Source organism: Trachypithecus francoisi, unplaced genomic scaffold (genome assembly GCF_009764315.1).
Source record: "Trachypithecus francoisi isolate TF-2019V2 unplaced genomic scaffold, Tfra_2.0 Lachesis_group13, whole genome shotgun sequence".
NCBI lineage: Eukaryota > Metazoa > Chordata > Mammalia > Primates > Cercopithecidae > Trachypithecus > Trachypithecus francoisi.
In genome coordinates this window covers 91,426,645-91,452,368 of record NW_022681458.1, presented here as the reverse complement: position 1 = coordinate 91,452,368, position 25,724 = coordinate 91,426,645, and the positions used below count along the sequence as shown (strand labels likewise).

General features: G+C 36.3%; 1 protein-coding gene across 10 annotated transcripts in view; it reads left to right on the top strand.

Moving 5' to 3' along the window:
- Positions 1-25,724, top strand: part of RIF1 (replication timing regulatory factor 1) — a 136,173-nt gene that overhangs the window by 52,833 nt on the left and 57,616 nt on the right. For 4 of the 10 annotated variants that reach the window (XM_033231533.1, XM_033231534.1, XM_033231536.1 and 1 more), the window contains 13 exons: positions 619-821; positions 1,666-1,765; positions 2,857-2,976; positions 4,097-4,248; positions 5,262-5,342; positions 5,428-5,482; positions 5,896-9,129; positions 10,997-11,143; positions 11,469-11,546; positions 11,636-11,751; positions 12,741-12,894; positions 15,225-15,333; positions 16,100-17,137. In XM_033231533.1, the coding sequence (XP_033087424.1) occupies positions 619-821; positions 1,666-1,765; positions 2,857-2,976; positions 4,097-4,248; positions 5,262-5,342; positions 5,428-5,482; positions 5,896-9,129; positions 10,997-11,143; positions 11,469-11,546; positions 11,636-11,751; positions 12,741-12,894; positions 15,225-15,333; positions 16,100-16,314 (4,764 nt within the window). In that variant the 3' untranslated portion in view covers positions 16,315-17,137. Of the gene's footprint in view, positions 1-618; positions 822-1,665; positions 1,766-2,856; positions 2,977-4,096; positions 4,249-5,261; positions 5,343-5,427; positions 5,483-5,895; positions 9,130-10,996; positions 11,144-11,468; positions 11,547-11,635; positions 11,752-12,740; positions 12,895-15,224; positions 15,334-16,099; positions 17,593-24,588; positions 24,726-25,724 lie in introns of those variants that run through there. The other 6 variants (XR_004441769.1, XR_004441768.1, XR_004441771.1 and 3 more) reach the window with 4 other exon arrangements.

Genomic DNA, 25,724 nt, shown 5'->3' with positions numbered 1-25,724 from the left:
TTTTTGGAGACAAAATCCCACCCAGGTGGGAGTGCAGTGTCATGATCATGGCTTACCACACCCCTGCCCTCCTGGGCTCAAGGTGATTCTCCCACCATAGCCCACCAAGTAGCTAGGACTACAGGCATACACCACTACTCCTGGCTAATTTTTGTATTTTTTTAGAGGCAGGGTTTTGCCATGTTGTCCAGGCTGGTCTCAAACTCCTGAGCTTAAGCAATCTACCTGCTTTGGCCTCCCAAAGTGCTGGGATTACAGGCATAAACCACTGAGCCCAGCCTAGTTAATCAACTCTTAGCTTATCCCTTTATATATGATGGCGATTGGACCCAAAGTTTTCTAGGTGAACGTATGTAGGCAACTATTTGTCTTGTTATAATTATTACAAAAACATAATTTCTTTTGTTAATAGAAAATAAGTTCAAAATTGAACTGTAATATTAATAACCAAAGCAAATTCACCTGATAATTTGTCGAGTTATAAAGAGTGATATATATTTAAGGCAACAGTGGGGGTTAGCTTGAAATTATCTTAATTTTAAAAATTGAAATAGCAACACATATTCTGTGAGTTAATGTTTAGTATATTTTTTGCTTTTATTTTTTCCTTTTTCCTAGTTAGAAAAGCTACTGGGAGAAATTATTGCTTGCCTACAATTCAGCTACACCGGAACTTATGACAGTGAACTTCTTGAACAACTCTCCCCACTATTATGCATAATATTTCTGCACAAGAATAAACAGATTCGAAAACAGAGTGCTCAGTTCTGGAATGCCACATTTGCTAAAGTGACGCTATTGGTTTATCCTGAAGAGTTAAAGTATGCTAACAACAAAACTTACATACAACTAACTATTCTGTTGTGATCTTGTAAATTGATATTTTGGTTTAAATTACTCTTTTCTTATGGGGTATTGTTACAGAGGATTCCTTAGTTGAAATATTACATTTGGAATACACAATAATTATTAAATATTATTTCACCTTTTCGTAGGTGCTTAGAATAACCTTGATTTCAGGAACCAAGAAAAGTAGTTTAAATTATCCTTAATAAAAGAGACAAGGAGGACAGGAAATGGACATTTTTTTTTTTTTTTTTGGAGATAGAGTCTCACTCTGTCGCCCAGGCTGGAGTGCGGTGGCACAATCTCGGCTCACTGCAATCTCCGCCTCCCAGGTTCAGGTGATTCTCCTGCCTCAGCCTCCTGAGTAGCTGGAACTACAGATGTGTGCCACCATGCCTGGCTAATTTTTTGTATTTCTAGTAGAGACAAGGTTTCACTGTGTTAGCCAGGATGGTCTTGGTCTCCTGACCTCAGGATCCGCCCACCTCGGCCTCCCGCCAAAGTGCCGGGATTACAGGCGTGAGCTACCATGCCCTGCCTGGACAATTATTAAAGCTAGACATGAATACTTTATATAATATTCTACTTCTTATTGGAATTTTCCATGATAAAAATTTGGAAATTCAGAAAACTACAGGGAAAAATACAAAAATTGCCTAATTTCTCCCAGTTTTATATGTGCATAGTAAGGAACAGTCTTTATTTAAAAATAAAGATGTATTTTGCTGCTCTAAAAATTAAAGTGCTGTTATTAACAGATCATCAGTGTTCACCAGTACTACTTGACTTAAGATGTATATTTTATGTACTTTCTTAAAGACCAGTACTAACGCAAGCCAAACAAAAATTTCTGCTCCTGTTGCCTGGTTTGGAAACTGTTGAAATGATGGAGGAATCCAGTGGACCATATTCTGATGGAGTAAGTTGGGGGGTTTTATTGTTCATTTGTTTTTGGACATTTAAGTTATTTGTTGAAAGTTATAAATAAGTAGAACCTGAACAGAAAAGAGGTTTGTAACATAGGCTTTTTCCATTTTGTCAGTTGTGTGGCCTAAAATTACTTTTGTGATTTTCACTAGAGATTCTCATGTAAATAATCTCTAATTCTTGTCATTAATCATTTGTTTTGAACTCAGGTACCTCATCTGTGCTTGTTCACAAAGAGTAAAATACGTAATTGTTGCTTTGGAAAAACTGGAAATAATGGTTACTAAGTCATGTCTAAGCCAGAGCTGCTGTTCATTTTCTCATTTTTTAAAAATTGATTTTCTGCTTATATCAGAAAAACACATCTTTGCTGTCACATTGCATTAGGAGCAAAATTTCTTTGGCTAATAATATTTGATCACTGCCTGAAGATCTAGGAGTTAAAGGCACTAGTATTATAGACTTGTGCGCTAGAGTGTTCTTAGAAAACTTTTTATCTGTTCAGGAGCAGCTAGGGTATAGGTAGTTTTTGTTTAGAATCTTTCAGAGAAAAAAAACTGTTATAGCCAAGTAAGTATTGCATTTAGTTTTGGCTGAAGTAAAAATTTTCTGCCAGATAACTAACAATTTAGACTTGTTGAAGAGTTCAGTGGTATTTTCGTCTGTAAAATTCTGTTGAGGGGAAATATGCTCTATCATACATGCTTTATTAACCCTCAGTTGTTTAATGTTTAAAGTTCTATGGCTTTGAATATTCTCTTAGAAATATTTTCAGTTACAGGTAGAGTGTTTGAATCTAGTAATTTAATTCACTTTATGTATTTATGTGATATGTCTCATTTTCAGAATTCGTAAAATTGAGTGGTATTAAACAGCTAGTATAAAAGAGACACCAAAGCCATTTGCTATTATTGAATTAGTGACTTTCCTTTCTTCGATTTTTTTTATAGGATTGAATAATTAGAAAAATTTTGACATTATTTGCAATTACTATTTATTGGGCAGGAATTTTTAAAATGTGAAAAGGAAAAGCAAAATATTACTGTTGTGTTTAATGAAATTGTTTCGTTTTTATTAAAACAGACAGAAAATTCACAATTAAATGTGAAGATAAGTGGCATGGAGAGAAAATCAAATGGAAAAAGAGATTCATTTTTGGCACAAACAAAGAATAAAAAAGAAAATACGAAACCAGCAGCCAAAGTATGTTTTCAAAAGTATATTTAATCAAATTTTTAAAGATAAAGTATATGGTAACTTACATACAACTTTGAAAATTGGGTGGAAAAACTGTAAAAGACTAAATAAAGGTTGGGATTGCAGGGGAATTGAGAGCATTTGGTCTAGAAAGACTGCCAGGATAGCAAGACTGCCAGAATAGAAGCCTTAGGTGATGATTCCTGGTTAGGAAAGATAAAGTTTCTGTGTAATGCTTAGCAATGCCAGGATAGCATGGTGACCTGGAAGCCTTGGGTGATGATTCCTGATTAGGAAAGGTAAGTTTCTATGTAATGCTTAGCAACTGTTACATGTAGTTATTCCAGGCAGCAGCCCACTCGAGATGGAATGAGACAGTTATGAATGACTAACATAGGTAGCACAAGAGGAAAATATTTTAGAACTTTTGTTTAGGATTATTGTTATTTTAGAACTTAATATTTTGATTAGAAATAAAAATGCCTAGATAAGACACCTATGTTAAGCTCAAATCTGAACTAAGTATCATGCTAGTTGCCAGTTAACTGACTTTTAGACAACAGTTCTCTCTTCCATGACCTCCAGTAAAGGTTATTCTAGAATCTTGAGACCATGGCCCTGGTGAAATGAAAGAAAAGTGTTATTTTTTAAGAATACCTCTGCCACATTCTTGTAGCAGCTATAAGTAGAATTAAAGCAATGGTTCCAATGAACATTTATTAGGATAACATTGTAGTACCAAAGTTAATTGTATGTAGGGCATATTGTATTGATGACTTTCACTTGACTAAGTCCTGCCTCAACTTGAGAGCTGCAAATATACTCTCCTCCCTCCAAATCAGTTCATTTCCATATGCTGGCCTGACAGACGGTTTTGTCCATACTTTGTAGTTAAGCACAGACTTGCCTACTTTGTAAAGAGATTTAATATTTTCTACTTTCTCAGTGTTTATTAGATGCAGAAAGAAAGTGGGGAACATTGTACTGATTTGTTATTGATCATGAGTATCATGAACTTCGTAATCACTGTTGAAAAATGGTGTCATTATTAGAAGAGAGTGATAGAAATATTGGAAAATAATTTGGAAACTAAAATGTACTTTTGCTTATTTTTTCAAATCTGCAGCTGAAACTTGAATCTTCATCTTTGAAAGTAAAGAATGAAATTCTTTTGGAAGAGGAAAAGTCTACTGTCTTTGTGTTTATACCTCCACAAGGAAAAGGTGGAAAGGAAAAAATATTAACTGAGCACCAAAAAGAAGTTCTCAGAACAAAGCGGTTTGTAGGCCTTATATCTTGAGTTGGGTATTTGGTATTCAGGCTTATATTTCATGCAAGAAAACTATAACTTTGTGTTTAGAGCTAAAATATGCGTACTAATTTTTTTTGGAGATAGAGTTTTGCTCTGTCGCCCAGGCTGGAGTGCAGTGGCGCAATCTCGGCTCACTGTGAGCTTTGCCTCCTGGGTTCACGCCATTCTCCTGCCTCAGCCTCCCAAGTAGCTGGTACCACAGGCACGTGCTACCATGCCCGGCTAATTTTTTTGTATTTTTAGTAGAGACGGGGTTTTACCATGTTAGCCAGGATGGTGTAGAGACGAGGTTTTACCATGTTAGCCAGGATGGTCTCGATCTCCTGAACTTGTGATCCGCCCACCTCGGCCTCCCAAAGTTCTGGGATTACAGGCGTGAGACACCGCACCCGGCCACATATACTAAATTTTAATGCCAAAAGTTATGCTGTACATAAATGCATTTCATAATGTATAAAGCTAACCTAGTAATGTACCAAATATTTATAAACTTAATTTCTTCTCTGAGATAGATTGGGAGGGGAAGACAGTTTGATGGAATATCTGGGAAATACACATTTAGGTTATGATTTTATAACAATTTAGTAGAATTGTAAGTTTCTTTTCTTTTTATGTTGTATTTTTTTTTTGAGACAGAGTCTCTTTCTGTTACCCAGGTTGGAGTGCAGTGGTATGATCTCTGCTCACTGCAGTCTCTGCCTCCCAGGCTCAAGTGATCCTTCCACATCAACCTCCCAAGTAGCTGGGACTACAGATGCATGCCATCATGCCCAGCTAATTTTTTATTTTTTGTAGAGATAGGATTTCGCCATGTTGCCCATGCTGGTCTTGAACTCCTGAGCTCAAGCAGCTTGCCCATCTCAACCTTCCAAAGTGCTGGGATTACAGGCGTGAGCCACCGTCCCTGGCCATAAGTTTAATTGCTAATTGTCAGGATATCATCCGTTTTTTGAAGTTACTTATATACAGTTTTTTTCAGGTGTGATATTCCTGCCATGTATAATAATCTGGATGTTTCCCAGGATACCTTATTTACTCAATATAGTCAGGAAGAGTCTCTGTAAGTACAGAAGCCATCCAACTTTTATATCTGTTTTATTCATTGTCAAATAATTATAAAAGCAATGTTGTTATATTTATTTCAGGGAAATTCCTACTTTAACCAGAAAACCAAAGGAAGATTCTAAGATGATGATTACGGTATGTTTGACATTTCATATTTTGGGCTTTTTAGAATTACCCTTCTATTATACAGTCTGTTAAACTGCTGAAATGTCTGTAGGTCTTCCATTTATTAATTTTAAGATTTATTGTAGATTTATTGTATGATTTCCTGTTAACTTCCATTCAGATACTAGCAGAATACCAGCAGACACTAGTCAGTGTGCGTGTGTGTGTGTGTAAAATAAATGTACTTGGCTTTTCTTGAATGTTTACTATTAGGAACACAAACTATTAGGTATCTACCACTAACTTTGGAATAGTTGCCATATATTATATCAGTGATTATCTTTGGGTTACTGAAGTTTTAAACTAAAGTTTTCCCAGAAAGTCAAACTTGTTTGCCAGCTATTAATCTGTGTGTGTGTATATATATATATATTTCTGTGCAGGAGGAGCAAATGGACAGTGACATTGTCATTCCTCAAGATGTCACAGAAGACCGTGGTATGGATGAACATCTTCCAAAGGCCTCCCTTTCAAATAACGAGTGTGGTTCTCTTGGCAAAACCAGTCCAGAAATGTCGAACAGTAATAATGATGACAGGAAAAAAGCTTTAATTTCATCAAAGAAAACATCAACTGAATGTGCATCTGGTACAGAAAATTCTTTCGTTGTCAGCAGTAGTTCAGTTTCTAATGCCACTGTTTCTGGAACTCCCCCATGCCCTACAAGTCGGAGGCAAACCTTTATTACTTTGGAGAAGTTTGATGGTTCAGAAAATAGACCTTTTAGTCCATCCCCATTGAATAATATTTCATCAACTGTTACAGTGAAAAATAACCAGGAAACCATGATTAAAACAGATTTTCTACCAAAAGCAAAGCAAAGAGAAGGGAGTTTTTCAAAATCTGATTCTGAAAAAATAGTGAATGGAACTAAGAGATCAAGCCGGAGAGCTGGTAAAGCTGAACAAACAGGGAATAAAAAGTCTAAGCCCTTAATAAGATCTGAGCAGGAGAAAAAAACTGAGGAATCTATTGAAAGCATGGTAGTCTTAGAAAATAACCCATCTGGTTTGCTTAATCAAACAGAATGTGTGTCAGATAATCAGGTTCATCCTTCTGAGTCTATAATGGAGCATGACAATACAAAGCTTAAAGCAGCAACAATGGAAAATGCTGTATTACTGGAAACTAATACTGTTGAGGAGAAAACTGTAGAAATTAATTTGGAATCCAAAGAAAATACACCCCCAGTAGTAATATCAACAGATCAATTGGTAAATGAGGATAGTCTGGTTCTGATAACTCCAAATCAGAAAACCCTTAGACGGTCGTCAAGGCGACGTTCAGAAGTAGTAGAGTCTACCACTGAAAGCCAAGATAAAGAAAATAATCATCAAAAAAAGGAACGACGTAAGGAAGAAGAAAAACCTCTTCAGAAGAGTCCGTTGCATATAAAAGATGATGTTTTACCTAAACAAAAACTGATTTCTGAACAAACTGTACCGGAGAATTTAATTGAGAAAGGAAATAATTTACATGAGAAGACTCTTGGGGAAACCAGTGCTAATGCAGAAACTGAACAAAATAAAAAAAAGCCAGACCCTGATAACATTAAGTCTGAGGGGGATGGTACCCAGGATGTTATAGATAAGTCCTCTGAGAAACTAGTCAGAGGCCGAACACGGTATCAAACAAGAAGAGCATCTCAGGGTTTGCTTTCTAGCATTGAAAACTCAGAATCTGATAGTTCGGAGGCAAAAGAAGAAGGTTCTAGGAAGAAGAGATCTGGAAAATGGAAAAACAAAAGCAACGAAAGTGTTGACATTCAAGATCAAGAAGAGAAAGTGGTGAAACAGGAATGTATGAAAGCTGAAAATCAGTCACATGATTATAAAGCAAGTTCCCAAGAAGACGTAAACATAAAACCTCAGATTTGTGAAAAACAAGATGAAAGTAGTACTGTAATATGTCAGGATTCTACAGTAACTTCAGAAATATTGCAAGTTCCTGATGATTTACCAAATCCATGTGAGGAAAAAAATGAAACTAGCAAATATGCAGAATATTCCTTTACAAGTCTACCTGTGCCAGAATCAAATCTAAGGACTAGAAATGCCATTAAGAGATTACATAAGCGAGACTCTTTTGATAATTGTAGTTTGGGAGAATCCTCAAAAATCGGGACATCAGATGTTTCTTCGCTTTCAGAAAAAACGTTTCAAACACTTGAATGCCAACACAAGAGAAGTAGGAGAGTGAGGAGATCTAAAGGTTGTGATTGCTGTGGGGAAAAATCACAACCTCAGGAAAAGTCACTCATTGGGTTAAAGAATACAGAAAATAATGATGTAGAGATGAGTGAAACAAAAAAGGCAGATGTGCAAGCACCTGTAAGCACGTCAGAAACTTCTCAAGCTAATCCATGTTCTGAAGGACAATTTTTAGATGAACATCGTAGTGTGAATTTTCATTTGGGTCTCAAAGAGGATAATGATACTATTAATGATTCACTAATTATTTCTGAAACCAAATCAAAAGAAAACACTATGCAAGAATCTCTTCCTTCTGGAATAGTAAACTTTGGAGAGGAAACTTGTGATATGGATTCTAGTGAAGCAATGTCTCTTGAAAGCCAAGAGTCACCTAATGAAAATTTTAAAACTGTTGGCCCATGTTTAGGTGACTCGAGAAATGTTTCACAGGAATCTTTGGAGACAAAAGAAGAAAAACCAGAAGAAACCCCCAAAATGGAAATGAGTTTAGAGAATGTTACTGTTGAAGGAAATGCATGTAAAGTAACAGAATCCAATCTAGAGAAAGTAGAAACGATGGAATTGGATGTAGGAAATGAAGCTAGCTTCCATGAACAAGAGACAACCAAAACTGGTATTTCTGAAGAAGCAGCAATAGAAAATAAAAGAAATGATGACTCTGAAGCAGACACAGCTAAACTGAATGCTAAAGAAGTAGCAACTGAGGAATTTAATTCGGATATTAGTCTTTCTGATAATACTACACCTGTAAAATTGAATGCTCAAACTGAGATTTCTGAACAAACAGCAGCTGGGGAACTAGATGGAGGAAATGATGTATCTGATCCACACTCATCTGAAGAAACAAATACAGAAATGAAAAATGATGAAGAAATGAACATTGGCGAGGTGAAGGCTGAAACTGGCCATGATGGTGAAACAGAGAATGAGGGCATAAATACCAAAACCTCAAAGCCTGATGAAGCTGAAACAAAAATGTTGACTGCAGAAGTGGAAAACTTTGTTCGTGACACAGTTGAAATGAGCACCGAAGAAGGACTCACTGATGCTAATAAAACTGAAACAAATACTGAATGTAGTAAATCTGAAGAAAAATTAGATAGCAATCAAATGGTAATGGAAAGTGATATTTTACAGGAAGATCACCATACTTCAGAGAAAGTGGAGGAACCATCACAGTCTCTGACATCTGGAACAGCTATCTCTGAACTAATAACAGAAGACAATAATGCATCTCCTCAAAAACTAAGGGAACTTGATCCTTCACTTGTGTCAGCAAATGACAGTCCTAGTGGCATGCAGACACGCTGTGTCTGGTCTCCTTTGGCTTCTCCATCTACGAGCATTTTAAAGAGAGGACTAAAAAGATCCCAAGAAGATGAAATCTCATCACCTGTTAACAAGGTAAGGAGAATGAGGCTGAATATTAAGGAACCCAGTATTTGGTTGGGATATTTTGGCCATACAGTGACCTCTGGTGAATGACAGAATATTACTATTATATGGCCACTCATTTGATTATTTACCATAATGGTTGCTGGGGAAAAGGTAGGTAGAAGAAAAGGTTTTGAAAAAAGGAGACTGAAGCTTTTTAGATAAGTCTTTCATTTTACAACACTAAAGATCTTTATGCAGCTTTGCACATTGTTCACTTTTGGCGAAATTGATAAGGCTCCTAACATCTTTTCAGCTCCCAATACCATAATATGAGGAAACAGATTTAAGAATGCAGGCAACACTGCCATTGATAAAGCAGATTTAGCAGTTGTCGTGTGTTGGAACATTATGCTGTTTTACATTTTACATATATGTTCCAGACCATATCTAATTAAAAAGTCTCATGTGCCGTCATCAGCTTGTAGATGTGATCTTTTTTATAGTTTTTTCTATCCACATTTCCTCAGCTAAATTATAGATCTTTTACTTTAGAAACGTTGGATTAGATATATATCTGCTTTAGCTTCAGGCCCTGTGCCTTTCACATAGTTTGTTGAATGAATGAATTAAAAAATAGGAAAAATTAAATGTATTTACAGAACTCAACTTGTCTTCTACTTAACAAAATAGATGTACTGTAAAGGTATGATGTTGGCATTCCTTAATTTTGAACTTGAACCTACTATTCATTATAGAATACATTTTATATATACAAGCATGCATATATAGACATGACACCTGGCTTTTTGCCTTCAACGAACATACTTTGAAAATGTTCCTTTGGCCGGGCTAAGTGGCTCACACCTGTAATCCTAGGCGTGGGATTTGGGAGGCCAAGGCGGGTGGATCACCTGAGGGTCGGGAGTTCAGGACGAGCCTGACCAACATGGAGAAACCTTGTCTCTACTAAAAATAGAAAAATTAGTTGGGCGTGGTGGCGCACAGCTGTAGTTCCAGCTACTTGAGAGGCTGAGGCAGGAGAATCACTTCCACACAGGACGCAGAGGTTGCAGTGAGCTGAGATTGTGCCACTGTGCTCCAGCCTGGCGACAGAGCAAGACTCTGTCTCAAAAAAAAAAAGGAAAAGTTTCTTCAAAATCTGTTATTCATATGGTGTATAAACTTTGCAAGATCCACTGAAAATTCTTCTGTTGAGAATCTAGACATTAAGTTTTTTGTTTTGTTGCTTGCTTGTTTGTTTTTTGAGATGGAGTCTCACTCTGTCACCCAGGCTGTAGTGCAGTAGCACGGTCTCGGCTCACTGCAGCCTCCGCCTCCGCCTCATGTGTTCAAGGGATTCTCCTGCCTCAGCCTCTTGATTAGCTGGGATTACAGGCATGCACCACTAAGCCTGGCTAATTTTTGTATTTTTAGTAGAGATAAGGTTTCACCATGTTGGTCAGGCTGATCTTGGACTCCTGACCTCGTGATCCACTTGTCTTGGCCTCCCAAAGTGCTGGGATTACAGGTGTGAGCCACTGCACCTGGCCTATTTCTCTTTTTACATCAGTCTTCTTTCTCATCTGGTAATCCCATAAACTTAATAGAATCCAGATCATACACTTCTAACTGCCACATGTGGCTTTGTTCAGTTTTTGCTACTATACCTTTTTCACAGTCTTTGGTATTATGCAGAGACAGTTTAACATACAGAAAATTAGAATGAATTGTGTATTGAGTTAATATGATCTGTGAAGGCAGTTGCTAGGAACTGTGCAGCTGACTTTTTTCTGAACCCACATTCTATTTTTGGGTAACCTCATAATGAAAATGTATGGTGTAATTTTTTAAAAACTTTAATTTTGTTAAGTAAAATCCTGACCTGTGTTTTCAGGTTCGCCGTGTCTCCTTTGCAGATCCAATATACCAAGCAGGATTGGCGGATGACATTGATAGACGATGCTCTATTGTTAGGTCCCATTCTTCAAATAGTTCTCCTATAGGAAAAAGTGTTAAAACTTCTCCTACTACACAATCTAAGGTAAGCTATAGGCTTTAAAATGTACGTATATGTATACAGACACAGAATTACATGTGCATGATGTGTCATAGAATGAACTACATATTTGAAAAACTTCTTCCTTGGTTTAAAATACATTCTTTTGTTTACTACACGGTAAGCAGAAAGGAAGAGAAGAGGTGGTAAGAGGCAGTAATGATCCCGCAAGTAATTGATTAGGTAGTAGATTACTCTTTTTATGTTTTTTGAAATTTTAAAGACATGATTGCAGTCTAAGTTGTAAAAATTGTAAAATTATAGTCATCTAGGGTTCTGAGTGTTTTTTTCTCTCCTTTCTTCTATCTAGCATAATACCACTTCAGCCAAAGGATTTCTGTCCCCAGGATCACGTAGCCCTAAATTTAAGAGCTCAAAGAAGTGTTTAGTAAGAAGTGCTTTAGTTTTCATGTCACTTTATATTTTCATGTTCAGTCAGTTGACCTCTGTGTAACAGCTTCTGAAATTTATTCTAAGATTTCAGAAATGGCCAAAGAGTCCATACCATGCCCAACAGAAAGTGTTTACCCAGCTTTGGTGAACTGTGTGGCACCAGTTGACATCATTTTACCTCAGATTACATCAAACATGTGGTAAGTGGTTATTTAGGCTTCTTGGTTATATTCCAAGATGCCACTTTATTTAAGAGGACTGTTTGAATGCTTGGTTCTCATGTTTAGAATTGATTGGCATGAATGCTTGGTTCTCATGTTTAGAATTGATTGGCATGTACTCCTCTCACACACATTTTATTTTTGAAATAAAAATACAATTGAAAAGGTAGGCCAAATTAGGCAATATGAGAAACATTTATCTTAATATAGTAAGATGTATGCATAATATTTCAGGTGCTGCATTGAACCCTTATATCCATTATCTTGTTTAATCCAAATATAAACCTTATGAGGAATATGGATATCATTTCTACTTTATAGGATATAGTTTACAAAGATTACCACCAAAACTACATAGCTGTTAAGTCATCATGTGTAAGAAGCATGAGACTCACATACATAAAACCTGTTGATCAGGTGTTTTGTTTTGTTCCTAATTAGAAGTTTGTTTCCTTGATGTTTTAAGTCTTGGAAACTTAAATGCTTGTGTGTAGATCATTCACTCTATCTTGATTAAAAGAATTGTTTCAGGTAGTTTGTGATGCCTTGAGGTAGTTTCTCTGTTAATCAGGCTGCCCTGTCATGGCATAATCTCCAGTAGGAGATGAAGTATTCTTAAAATTCTCTGAGGAATTTAGTGATTCAATAATATGTGTCAGACATACCAAGTCCATTTCTGATTAAAGTTGGGGAGGCGATTATGCATACTTAAGAATTATCTATTAAAGAGATGTATGTAAAGCACAAGGCACGCAATAGGCTCATTCAGTTTCCAGTACTATTGCTTATACCAGACACACACATCAGATTTGAATTTTATTTTAAATTACACATACATGTGCCTGTCTTCACTGTGGGCAAAACTCAGTTATGATTGAGCTTAAATGGGGAAATTCAACTGGATAACCTTGCAAATAGCATATAAGTAAAATTGTATAATTATAATTTCCTGTTTCTGTTTTGTTTAGGGCAAGAGGCCTGGGACAACTCATTAGAGCTAAGAATATAAAAACTATTGGTGATTTGAGTACTCTTACAGCATCTGAAATAAAAACTCTTCCTATCCGTTCTCCAAAAGTGTCCAATGTAAAAAAGGCTCTCAGAATATATCATGAGCAGCAGGTAAAAATGTAGATGTTAGCTACGATGTATATAAATAAATGACGTAGCAGTACAGTTACAGAAGTTTGTTAAAAGATCACTTCATAATGGCACAGGGAAATTGATTCATTTATTTTATACTGTCTTTATGTATTGCACCTCAGATAAATGTTTAAATTGTTTTCTCTTTGAATTCTGTTCATCCCCTTCTCTCTTTCATTTCCACCATTTGGTATTTGATTCCATGGCTGGCTGCTACTGCTAAAACCTAGATGTTCAAATCCAAATATCTACCAAAACCACACAAATTTGTAGGTCACAGTATTTTGATTTTGATGCCTACCACATTTGTGACTTACTTTTCTTCCCTTTCCTTTTTGTCAGTATTGTGCACATGAACATTTTGGGTCATTGGGCATTTTTCAAGATGATGATGAAAGCTAAGATTCTTGCCTGCTATAAAACTATACAGAATATTTTGTGTATAATTTCAGAAGGATTCACAGACTACTGAAACCCATTCAGAGCCCCTCTATCCATTGACAGTACAGACTGAGTATTCCTTATCTGAATTGCTTAGGACCAGAAATGTTTTGGACTTCAGATTTATTTCGATTTTGGGATATTTGCATTATATAGCTACTTGACAGTTGAGCATCCCTAATCTGGAAATCCAAAACACTCATTAGAGCATTTGGGCATCATATCAGTGCTCAAAAAGCTTCAAATTTTGGATTCCATTCCATCCAAAAAACATTCCATTTTTGGAGTAGGTATACTCAACCTGTATCAGAAGTTTTGAGTACATGAAAAATAGAGTAAGCAGTGTTCTGAATCAGAATTTCTTAGACCTGGGGTTTGCCAGCCACTGAAGACTTTTGCTGTATTCTTGAAGGTCCTTGATTTTATATTAACTTACTTGTGATCTTCTAAACGTTTGTTAACCGGTTACTCATAAGAGAGAACCAAAACTACTAGTAATTTTCTGTCTCACAGGTTTAGTTTCTAAAGTATTTTCTTATTCAGTTTCTATGGGTCCTGGGAAAGTCTATGAGAATTAGGTTTTTTTACCAATTTCCTAAGATACAGTTTACATTGTGTGAAATTCACCTACCCTATGTGTACAATTAGTTTTTAATATATTCAGAGTTAAATAATATTCCCCATGATCTAATTTTGAGTCTTTTTTCATCACCCAAAGAAGAAACACTGACCCATTAGCTATCACTCCTCATTTCCACTGCCCAGCCAATGCCTACTTTTCCTCTATAGATTTGCCTATTCTAGATATTTCATAAAAGTGGGGTTGTACAACTTGTGATCTTTTGTGACTGGCTTCTTTCACTTGGCATAATGTTTTCAAGGTTTATCCTCAAAAGTTTCCATTTTGAGGTTGAATAATATCCATTATATGTATATACCACATTTTGTTTATCCAGTTGACAGACATTTGGGTTGTATCCACCATTTGCTATTACGAGTAATGCTGCTGTGTCTACAAGTTTTTATATGGGTAGATGATTTCATTTTTCTTGTATATATACCCAGAAGTGGAATTGCTGAGTCATGTGGTTACTGAACTTACTATTTTCAGAAAGTTAACTTACTGAACTTAGTATTTTCTCAACCAGTGGTCCATAAGTCCTAGAAACACTTAAGAAAGTTGTATTTTTTTTTTTTTTTTTCAAAGAGTGTCACTCTGTCATCCAGGCCAGAGTGCAGGGGGGCGTGATCTTGGCCCACTGCAGCTTCCACCTCCTGGACTCAGACATTTCTCCTGCCTCAGCCTCCTGAGCAGCTGGGATTACAGGCACCCTAATTTTTGTGTTTTTAGTAGGGATGGGGTTTCACTATGTTAGCTAGGCTGTCTGGAACTCCTGACCTCAAGTGATCTCCCCACCTCGGCCTCCCAAAGTGCTGGGATTACAGGGGTGAGCCACCGCACCCAGCCAGAAAATTGTGTTCTTTTAAAAAAAAAAAAAAAAAAATTCTGTATTTTATTTAAGCTTGGAAGTCTCTGGTATAGACTTTTTTATACCACATTCTTGAACTTGGGAAATAGAATGTAATTTTCTTAGCTGCCATGGCTGTATTTCCTGAGAAAACCATTATGAAATATTGTTAAATTCTAACCCTCTCTTTGAGAAAATAATTTGTAATGCTGTATTTTGTGAAGTTAGAACCTACTTTCTTAGCAGTATTAGCTCTTAATTGTGATGGGAGGTAGAACATAGGTTCTATACAATGTGTTTTCCAGTGTTTGTACTATTACTCATATTAAAGGTAAATTTTAATTTGTTTTTGTTTTTGGTTTTGTTTTGCCTTTTTTCTGCTCCAACTGTGTAAACAAGGTGAAGACTCGTGGACTAGAAGAGATTCCAGTTTTTGATATTTCTGAAAAAACAGTAAATGGAATAGAAAATAAATCTTTGTCACCTGATGAAGAAAGACTTGCCTCAGGTATATTTTAGCAAAGTGGGATAATTTTATTTAGAAGATCAGCTGACTTTCTTGAAATATTTTGTTTTCAGTTTTAGTCTAATTTGACCATGCCTTATTATTTCAACAATTATTTTATGTTTAATGTGAAGTATATGAAAAACGAAACGAATGGACATCAAATGTGTCTACTTGTTTTTCTTGTCAACTTCTCCATCAAGGTCTCAAGGATATAAACAATATACTTTGTCTTCTTGTCATATTAATAAATGAAGTAGTCTGCCCATTTTTAAATTTCTTTAATAGCACAGAATAATCTATGAGAATAGCCACAGAATAATAAACTGTGGTAGGCTGGGCATGGTGGCTCATGCCTGTAATCCCAGCACTTTGGGAGGCCAAGATGGGTGGATCACTTGAGGTCAGGGGTTCGAGACCACCCTCAGCAACATGAGGAAACCCCGTCCCTCCTAAAAATACAAAAATTAGTGTGGTGGTGCACGCCAGTAATTACAGCTACTTGGGAGGCTGAGGTGGGAGATTATGCCATTGCACTCCAGCCTGGGCAATAGAATGAGGCTCCATCTCATAATAATAATAAGAAGAAGAAGAAGAATAAGCAGCAGCTATGGTAGATTTTTTTTTTGTCCATTTGTCCTCATGAAGAGTGAGGTACCTAAGCCTGCTCTCAATTTGAAACCTAGGCACTTGGACTAACTTAAAAGATCATGTAAATAATTTAGTTTTTGTCTGGTATAGATTTAATTGTGCTTTTTTTCGCTTTTAGATATAATTGATCCTGTTGCGTTAGAAACTCCATTATCCAAAAATCTTGTGGCACAGATTAGTGCTCTTGCTCTTCAGCTGGATTCAGAAGATCTTCATAATTATTCAGGAAGCCAACTATTTGAAATGCACGAGAAACTAAGTAGTATGGCAAACTCTATAATAAAAAATCTACAGTCACGTTGGAGATCACCATCCCATGAAAATTCTATTTAGTATTTCAAGAGAAAATTGAAGGTTTTTTTTAAACATCACTGGATTTCTTGATTAAGGAAACAAGTTCTGAAATAATAGCACAATTTCGAAGAAAAGACTGTTTGCAAAGTTGATAACATTTCAAACCCTGAAGGACAGTGGCTTATTGTGTAAGTTCAATTTTGTAAGTTCATTATGTAAGATCTTTTTTTCATATAATGTATTTTCTTGGCTGCTACGCGTGGTTTTTCAGGAAATTTAATTATCTGAGATGTGAAAGCAAAACTGGTAACAGAACTATACAGTTTATTTCATACTTTCTTAAACCCGTGCATATTCTGGTGAAACATGTAAAATACTTTAAGTAAAATTGAACATTTTTCTTTGAGTTTTTGCTGAACCGATAAAGGTGTTTATACTTTCGTTTGTTTGTTTAATTCATGTTTGTTGGGCCTGAGGTTTAGGAAGTTTGTTTTTGGTTAAAAACCTCAAATGAAATACGGAAGAATTGGAACTTTTCCTGCATATGTCAACTTTGGACAGCTTTCAAGAAAAATGAGAAAAGTTTCAACTTCTGGGGGTTAAAATATTAATATAGAATTTACTAAGATTTTATTCATTTGCATTAGCAAATATTCGTGCAGCAGCAATTGACTGAAAATTTATCCTTATGAGACGTATAGTATTGATTTTTAAATGCATGATTGTACATTATGTATAGATGACAATGTGTTTAATTTATAAATTCCATTCTTCGTTAACTGCATGGGTTTTTCTGCAGCTTATTGTGAATACCTTGGTTCTGTTCAATAGAAACATTTTGTATATATTAAATACTGAAATACCAGTATGAGCGGTAGAAGTGCTTCATGGACTTGCTGCACATATTTGTAGGATTCTGTATCTGCAAATACAACAACAATAGTTTTGTACTTAGTTAACAGTCTTAGTTAAAACATGAATTTATTTTTTAAAAGTATCCAGTATAAGTAAAATTATAGAAATAAGAAAATGTTACACAACAACTTTGCTATTCCTACCCTTACCTTCTTACAACTTTTGGTTTGGAAGAGGGTATCAGCCACTAGAAAGTGTGCCTCCTTACGTTTCTTAAAGGAAAGTTAGTTTCAGTATTTCACAGCAAGTTGGACTGTACGAAATCTAGAGTTGATCTGCTTTTTAAACCTTCATCTAAAAGCAGACTTGGAAGAAATTTGAAACTGTTGTTTTTAGTATGTGTCTGTTTTGCCTAGGTTTTCTTTCTTTAAATAGGTGTGTAATTAAAACCTTTGTAAATTTTGCCAACTAATATTAGTGCCTGACTTCCCATATTTGTTTCATCTTTTTTAACTGACAGTATATCTCACTTGTTCTCTGAATAGAATGAGTGAGTGATCTCAGTTTTCACGTTTTATTCAGAAGCTAATCCCTACTTAGCAAGGCACACATTCTACAGCAAGTCATAGAAAGTTTAATCCTTGTGCCTAGTTAGTTCTCCTGTATTCAGGGATCTCTATAAAACTTTGTGTCTTTTTTCATCAGCCCCTATAAAAGTTGGTGTCTTTTTTCATCATCATAAATTCATCATAACCACAGATATTTTTGGGTCTAAATAAGATATTCATATACCAAGGATGGTTTTATAAAGAATTCTGGGATCATTGAATTAAGGATTGTGGCTTGAAGTAACTAGAGAAAAATACTAATTTCTTTAGAAGGAATTATGATTTACATTTTACATCATTTATTTCCCAAATTATATTTAACTGTAAAGAGGTGCACATGAGTTTTTAGCAAACAGGTATGAATAAGCAGGTATGTATATGTGTTTGGGGCATAGGGGAGCAGGTTACGTTCCTAACACACTTCAGAATTAAAATTAGCCCGTTTCATGACTATGTGCCTTAACGGTTGTGTGAACTAAACTTGCTGATTGAATGAAATTCTTGGGAAGCCGAACAGTAATAGCAGAAAATGTGACCAAGTAAGTATCATGTACTTAAATCACTGGATTTTATGTAAGCACAAGCATTAATTTTAAAAACATTGTAGTTTAATAAGATTGCATTTAAAGTATTTGGGAGCAAAGACAAGCATGCTGAATCTTCATTTTGCTATGGCTATAAGCATATATTTTTGGCAACTGACTTGCAATATTCTTGCCTTAAAATTTCCTGCAAATTTCCACCTTAATAATTCCCGAATAGCAAAACATTAATATTCCATGATTAGCTCCACTGTGTTCTCACTATTAAAAATGAATTCATTTTTTCAAATCTTTTCTAATGGTTAATAAATCTTAGATAATAAGAACACTCAAATGTGGTGTCTTAATTGTCTTATGCATGTTTAAGAAGAAAAAACTAGTGGCATACAGGAGTGTAGTGTAGTATCTTTTTTTTTTTTTTTTGAGAGAGTCTCACTCTGTCACCCAGGCTGGAGTGCAATCTCGGCTCACTGCAAGCTCTGCCTTCCAGGTTCACGCCATTCTCCTGCCTCAGCCTCCTGAGTAGCTGGGCCTACAGGTGCCCGCCACCACGCCCAGCTAATTTTTTGTATTTTTAGTAGAGAGGGGTTCACTGCTAGCCAGGATGGTCTTGATCTCCTGACCCTGTGATCTGCCTGCCTTGGCTTCCCAAAGTGCTAGGATTACAGGTGTGAACCTCCGCGCCCGGCCATTTTTTTTGAGATGGAGTTCCACCCTTGCTGCCTAGGCTGGAGTGCAGTGGTGCGATCTCGGCTCACTGCAACCTTCACCTCTTGGGTTCAAGCGATTCTCCTGCCTCAGCCTCCCGAGTAGCTGGGATTACAGGCGCCTGCCACCACAACCGGATTTTTGTATTTTTAGTAAAGATGGGGTTTCACCATATCGGCCAGGTTGGTCTCAGACTTCTGACCTCAAGATGATCCACCTGCCTCAGCCTCCTAAAGTGCTGGAATTACAGGTGTGAGCCACCGCTCCTGGCCCATCATTCTTATATGTATGAAATGTATTTTGAATTTTAGAGTAGATTTAAATTTTCAGTATTTCAGTGACCTCATCGTTAAAACTGCTTTGCCACTTGTACAAGTTTGAAAACCATTGTTGAATCATATGGTGCTTTACTGTAATTCCAGATAGTTAAAGGATGAATCAGGTTAAATAATGCTATTGGATAATATAGTCAAAAACAGGATTTAAACCTGAACATTAAAAGCAGGATTGAAGGCGGGGCAGGTGGATCAATTGGGTCCAGGAGTTCAAAACTGACTTGGCCAATGGGTCGAAATCCTGTCTCTACTAAAAATACAAAAATCAGCTAGGCATGTTTGTGCATACTTGTAATCTCAGCTACTCAGGAGGCTGAGACATGGGAATTGCTTGAACCTATTAGGCAGAGGTTGCAGTGAGCCGAGATCATGCCATTGCGTGACAGAGCGAGTCTCTGTCTTGCCAAAAAAAAAAAAAAAGTTTAAGTCTAACATTGCCCATGGATTTTTTTTTTCTGTACAGCTTGAAGATAAGATAGTCAAAGACTCTGTTACAATTTAAACATCATAAAAATGTGAAGAGTAAGTTGTGAGGCAACAAACAAAAGTAGAGGAAATGGTGGGGATCATGAATATATAAGTGAAGTTTTATTTTTTATTTTTATTATACTTCAAGTTCTAGGTTACATGTGCACAACGTGCAGGTTTGTTACATATGTATACATGTGCCATGTTGGTGTGCTGCACCCATCAACTCGTCATTTACATCAGGTATAACTCCCAATGCCATCCCTCTCCCCTCCCACCCCCGAAGTTTTATTTTTTAAGGTAAAGGAATGAGAATAGAGTAATTGCTTTTTTAAAAAAAGTATAAATGAGTTAATTTTTTTCCTCCAACTTTGACTTTAATTCAGTAAGAAAGGCCTAGGTTTCATCTCATATTCTTCATAATTGATTTTTCCGGAAGTTAATTTGTCATTCAGCCTAGGAGCTATAAAACAGGAGTTAGTTGGCATTATTAGACTAAAACTTGGGTGTAGGGAGGAGACTGTTTCCTCATTACTGCAACCCATGTCTATCTTATTCCTAAGCCATTAGAAAGACCTTGTACTTCGTATAGAAACATTAGAGTGAAGTTTTGATTTTTAACATAGTGCTTCTCAAACTTGGATGTGCATATGAACAAGCCGATTCTGATTCAGTAGATCTGCAGTGGGCCTCGTGAGTCTTTTTTAAACACAGTCCCAGGTGATTCATACAGATGCCTGTGAACTGCACTGGTAGATGGGCCTAAGAGGCTTCAGGCTGTGTATTAGGTTTTGGTAACCCAAGCAGATTCAAGTCCTTTTATAAGTTCGTCAATTTTATGAATTGGGGATACAGACTGGTTTTGAAGTCTTAAAAGTTCAAACATTTTAAGAAAGTTAAGCATCATCTTGCTTCTTTAGGAGCCTTTTTAAAATATGGACGATTTATTTTTTAAATAGGCAGACTTTAATCATTTCATGTTATAAAGAATCTTATTGATAAGGCAAATTAGACAAAGTATTTTCTCATGAATATTTGTGGGTTATGTTTTTATTAACATAGAAGTTGATTTCTAAGTATTAGAATATATTAGTCTGTAAATAAATATTGCCTTCTATTATGGGTCATCATTATTTTATTAATAAACATGGAAAATCGACACTACCCCCAATATTAATCTGGCTGTTAAATTTAGTAGTGCTGTAATGACGAAGTCAGTCTAGCAGATATGCCCTGTCATTATACTGCAGGCCTCTGGTCACTTAATTTTCTGTTCTATTCCGTGGTTGAAAATTACTGTTTCATTGTAAAGTTAAATTTGCAAGGGTTGACTGATTTGATTCTTGAAAAGTGAGCTTTTCTTGGAATTCTGTTAAGGTGTTAGATTTTCCTCACATATTTAAATAATCCGTAAGAACTACCCTGAAAGCACTAAGGAAAATGTAGCCGAAAGTTAATAGGTTTTAAAAATTTGTATCAAAATTTATTGATAGTTTGATCTGTAAAACAAATTGGGTTTCGTGCTTTCTGATGTCCAGTTAGTAAGTCTGTTATGTGCCAGGCTTTACATATTGCTCTTTTGCAAGTAGCCATTAAAATGTAAGTCATTGAAGTTTGAAGATCTATAAATATTTAATATAGCAGTCTAAACAGTTGTGATAATTTACTCAGTTCTGAAATAGAATGTTAAATTTTCCAGTGGGGTCCTAATCATGTTTTTCTTTACATACTAAGCCTTTCTTTCTCCAAAGAACAGTTAAAACCAAATATGAGATGCTAAGCTGTAAATACCATTGGAATAAAAGATAACCCTTCATCTTACTCAAAAAATTGAAGACAATATTTTCCATTGTTGATGTCACAAGTAAGAAAACTAACTTTTGTACTCTACTTGGAGCAGAGGGAATATTTTTGGCCACAGTGTGCCAATTTATAATTGTAGATAAAGCTAAATTTACTGGACAGGAAGCTTATATGCTGATAGAAAGTGATGCACTGAGAAGTGATGAGTTGAAGAGAACAGAAAAGGCAGATTGAGCTGGAATTTTAATGCATAGTCCATTTAGTAGAGAGACAACCTGTCCTATATACTCATATGTACTTCAGAAACAACTGATAGCCTATAGTCTCTGAGAGCTGTTCTGTACATAGCACAGTATTATAATTGATGTTCATAAATACCCTGAGGGATTATGTTAAAATACAGTATTACTCCCCCAAAAGCAGTAAATTAATAAGTATTTCCAACAAAAGCCAGCTTTGTTTCTTAAACAGATAACAACATATAACTAGGAAGATCACCTTCAAAATAAAGTATCATGGAACTGAAAATAGAGTATGGTGTAACAATTATTTTGATACATTATTTAATAACAAGTGTCAAAGAATTTTTTATTTTTATAGAATAGGAGGTTTCCTAAAGAAAACAGAATTAAGAGCAAAATTGGTTTTGAATATAGAAACTGAAGGATGGCAGTCTTAACTTCTAAGGTTTTTACAGAGCACAGATTGGCAAATGGTAGCATGCCACCTGTTTTTTGTACTACCTGTAAGCTGAGACTGGTTTTTACATTTTTTAATGGTTAAAAAAGTCAAAGAGGATATTTGAAACATGAAAACATATTAAATTAAAATTTCAGTATCCAGAAATAAAGTGTTACTGGAACAGCTGTGCTCATTTATGTATTGTCTTTAGTTGCTTGGCTGAGTTTAGTAGTATAACAGAGTCTGTATGGCTTCCAACAGTCAAAATACTGTCTGGCCTTTTTTTAAAGAGTTTGTCGATCCCTTTTATGGAGGAAGGTTTTGCTCATACATGGCATGTTAGTCAATTTAGTTATTTGCTTCTAGCTGGCAGAGTGAGGTCTTGAATACTTACATATTTCTGTTACCCATGTATTTTCCAAAATGGCTTCTCCTGATTTTACTTATGTGTTGTACTGTTGCTCAAATTACACAGATAACTAGGAAACACTAGTACTTTAAAAGTACACTTCTTTTTCCTACTTAAACTCTCAAACTATAGTTACGTATTTACCATGATGTTAAGGGACTTTGATGGTCTGTGAATTATCAGTTGCTTTCTGCACTACCTCCTGTGGATAGACCTGACAGATAGCACTTAGAAAAAGACTGATAGACGCCAAATCAGTCACTTATTAACCCTATAATATTGTTGTCCCCATCATTTGGTAAACTCTAAGAGAGCTTAGTTTTACATTCACAAAGTATATTTGATAAGTCTTAAAAATGATTTAAGTTGAAACCTAACAGAAGTACTTGTTCATTACTCAGTTATCTGCAAATAATGGAAATAATGGTGCAGTCAGTTTTATTTGATTATGTGATGCTTTATACTAGCGGTCCCAAACTCCTGGGAGGCATTGGAGCGTGAACCCTATTGTGAACTGCACATGCAAGATCTAGATTGTGCGCTCATGAGAATCTAATACTTGATGATCTGAGGTGGAACAGTTTCATCCTGAAACCATCTCCTCCAACACCTCTGTCTGTGGAAATTGTCTTCCACGAAACTGGTTCTTATTGCCAAAAAGGTTAAGGGGACCACTGCTTTATACAGTGTTTGAAGCAGGCACACTTACAGTTACTATTTCTGGTTCTTTATGACTCTTGAGGGGGGCAGAATCTATGTTTGATTCACAATAAAACTTTTCATGAATCATTGAGGGTTAACTGTTATCACTTGCCAATGGAAATTGGATATTGAAACATTTTTTAAGAAATGCACTTTTACCTGAAATAAAACTGTGAAAACTAAACTCTGGTTCTTGTTTTTGTTGGCTACATTTTGGTTTTTTGTTTTGTTTTAGTGAGATCTGAAATGAGTATGAATAGCTTAATTCAAATACCACAAAGTGTACATTATATTTCTCCACAAACATGAACCGTTGCTTTTCCTTTTCCCCTTTTATGGCCTGCTTTTTAACCACAGAGATTTTCTGATTTATGCATAGTTTTATGGGTTCCACTGGTTTCTAAATCCAGAGGTGGTGGTTTTTTTTCATTGTTAATGAGTTCAGTTTTTCATTGAACTTGTTACAAGAGAAGTTTCGTCAAATAAGGGCTGAGTAGATGCAGGCAAGCTTGGAGAGAGGGAGTCCACATGGTGTGGGTGAGAGCAGAGCTGACACTGCCAGGCTAGTCACCAGATGAAGTAAATGCCTCACCCCAACGTGACCTTAGCTTCCTCTGCAGAACCAAGCAACTTGGTGCAGCCGAAGAAAAGTTCCATAGTTTTCAGGAAAAAAAAAACCCACCACAACAATTAGGTAAACAGTGATGTTGAAAGATTCTGTATTAGTTTCCTAGGGCTGCTGTAACAGTACCACAAACCTAATAAGTTAACAGAAATGTATTGTCTCAGTTTTTGAATAGTAGAGGTCTGAGATGGGTATCAGCACGGTTTGTTCCTTCTAAGGACCATGTGGAAGTATCTGTCCCATACCTCTCCCCAGCTAGCTTTCTGGGTGGTTTGCTGGCCATTTTAGGCAGGTAGAGGTATTTCCCCAATCTCCCATCTTCATATGACTTTCTCCCTGTGTGCCTGTGTATTTGTCCAAATTTCCCTTTTATCAGTATAGCAAGGCTGTTGGATTAGGGCCTCATCTGAACTAACAGCATCTGCAAGGATCCTATTTCCAAGGTCACATTCTGAGGCCTTGGGGTTAGGACTTACCATGAATTTGGGGGTGGGAGGGTGGGACACAATACAGTTCATACATTTGAGTGAGATTTGGTTGAGATGTAACCCGTAGACCTAATTTCTCCCTTTTATAGTTTCTTGAAGATGGCTCTTTGCAGCCTACGTGGTAGTGGAGATATATTCAAAGGACTTCCCTAGTATCGTTGGACCAACAAGCACAAGCAGATGGCAGGAAGATTAGAACATTGGATATTGATTGCCAGTTTTTAAGGTGTGTGAATTTTCTTGTGATTAATGTTTTAAGAGTCCTTTGTAAGATACACACTGAAAGGTAACTAATCTGTAATAAGATTAACTATCAGGAAGTTATAAGGTAATGGGAGGAGTGCATTGGTTGGGTGGAGAGGAAACAAGGTTAACCGTGAGTTGATAATTTTTGAGGCTAGTTGGTGGATTCTCTACTTAAATATATAGGCATCCCTCAATATCCATGGCGTATTGGTTTCAGGACCACCCCCACCTTATGAATGTTAAAAAAAATCCCTAGTATTAAATGACCTAATATTTGCATATAACCTATGCACATCCTCCCATATATTTTAAATCAGGGTTCCCCAACCCATGGGCTGTGGAATGGTACCGGTCCATGGCCTGTTAGGAAACAGACTGTACAGCAGGAGGTTGAGTGGACGGTGAGCACGCATTATCACCTGAGCTCTGCCTCCTGTCAGCTCAGTGGCCACATTAAATTCTTCATGATCTGTACATGTGAGGGATCTAGGTTTGTGCTCCTTATGAGAATCTCTAACACCTGATCTGAGGTGGAACAGTTTCATTCCCCACCCTTCCCTGTTGTGTGGAAAAATTGTTTTCCACGAAACCGGTCCCTAGTGCCAGAAAGGCTGGGGACCTGTGCTTTAAATCATCTCTTGATTATAATACCTAATATTATGTAAGTGTATGTAAATATGTTATACTGTATTCTTTAAGGACTAATCACAAGAGTCCAGGACTAATCTGTTCAGTACAGATGTGACCATCTTTTTTCTGAATAGTTTTGATTCATGGTTGGTTGAATCCGTGGATGTGGAACCTGAGGATCTTGGAAAGTCAGCTGCACGTTGAACATTTTCCAGGCTTTAAAGAAAAATCTGTAAGAGGCAAAAGTTCTGTTTTTGCAATAGCAACTGCAAAGTGTGCCTTGGCAAACCGATAAAATAGGAAATTTAAAACTAAACCAGCCAGGTCAGGTCCAGTGGCTCAGGCCTGT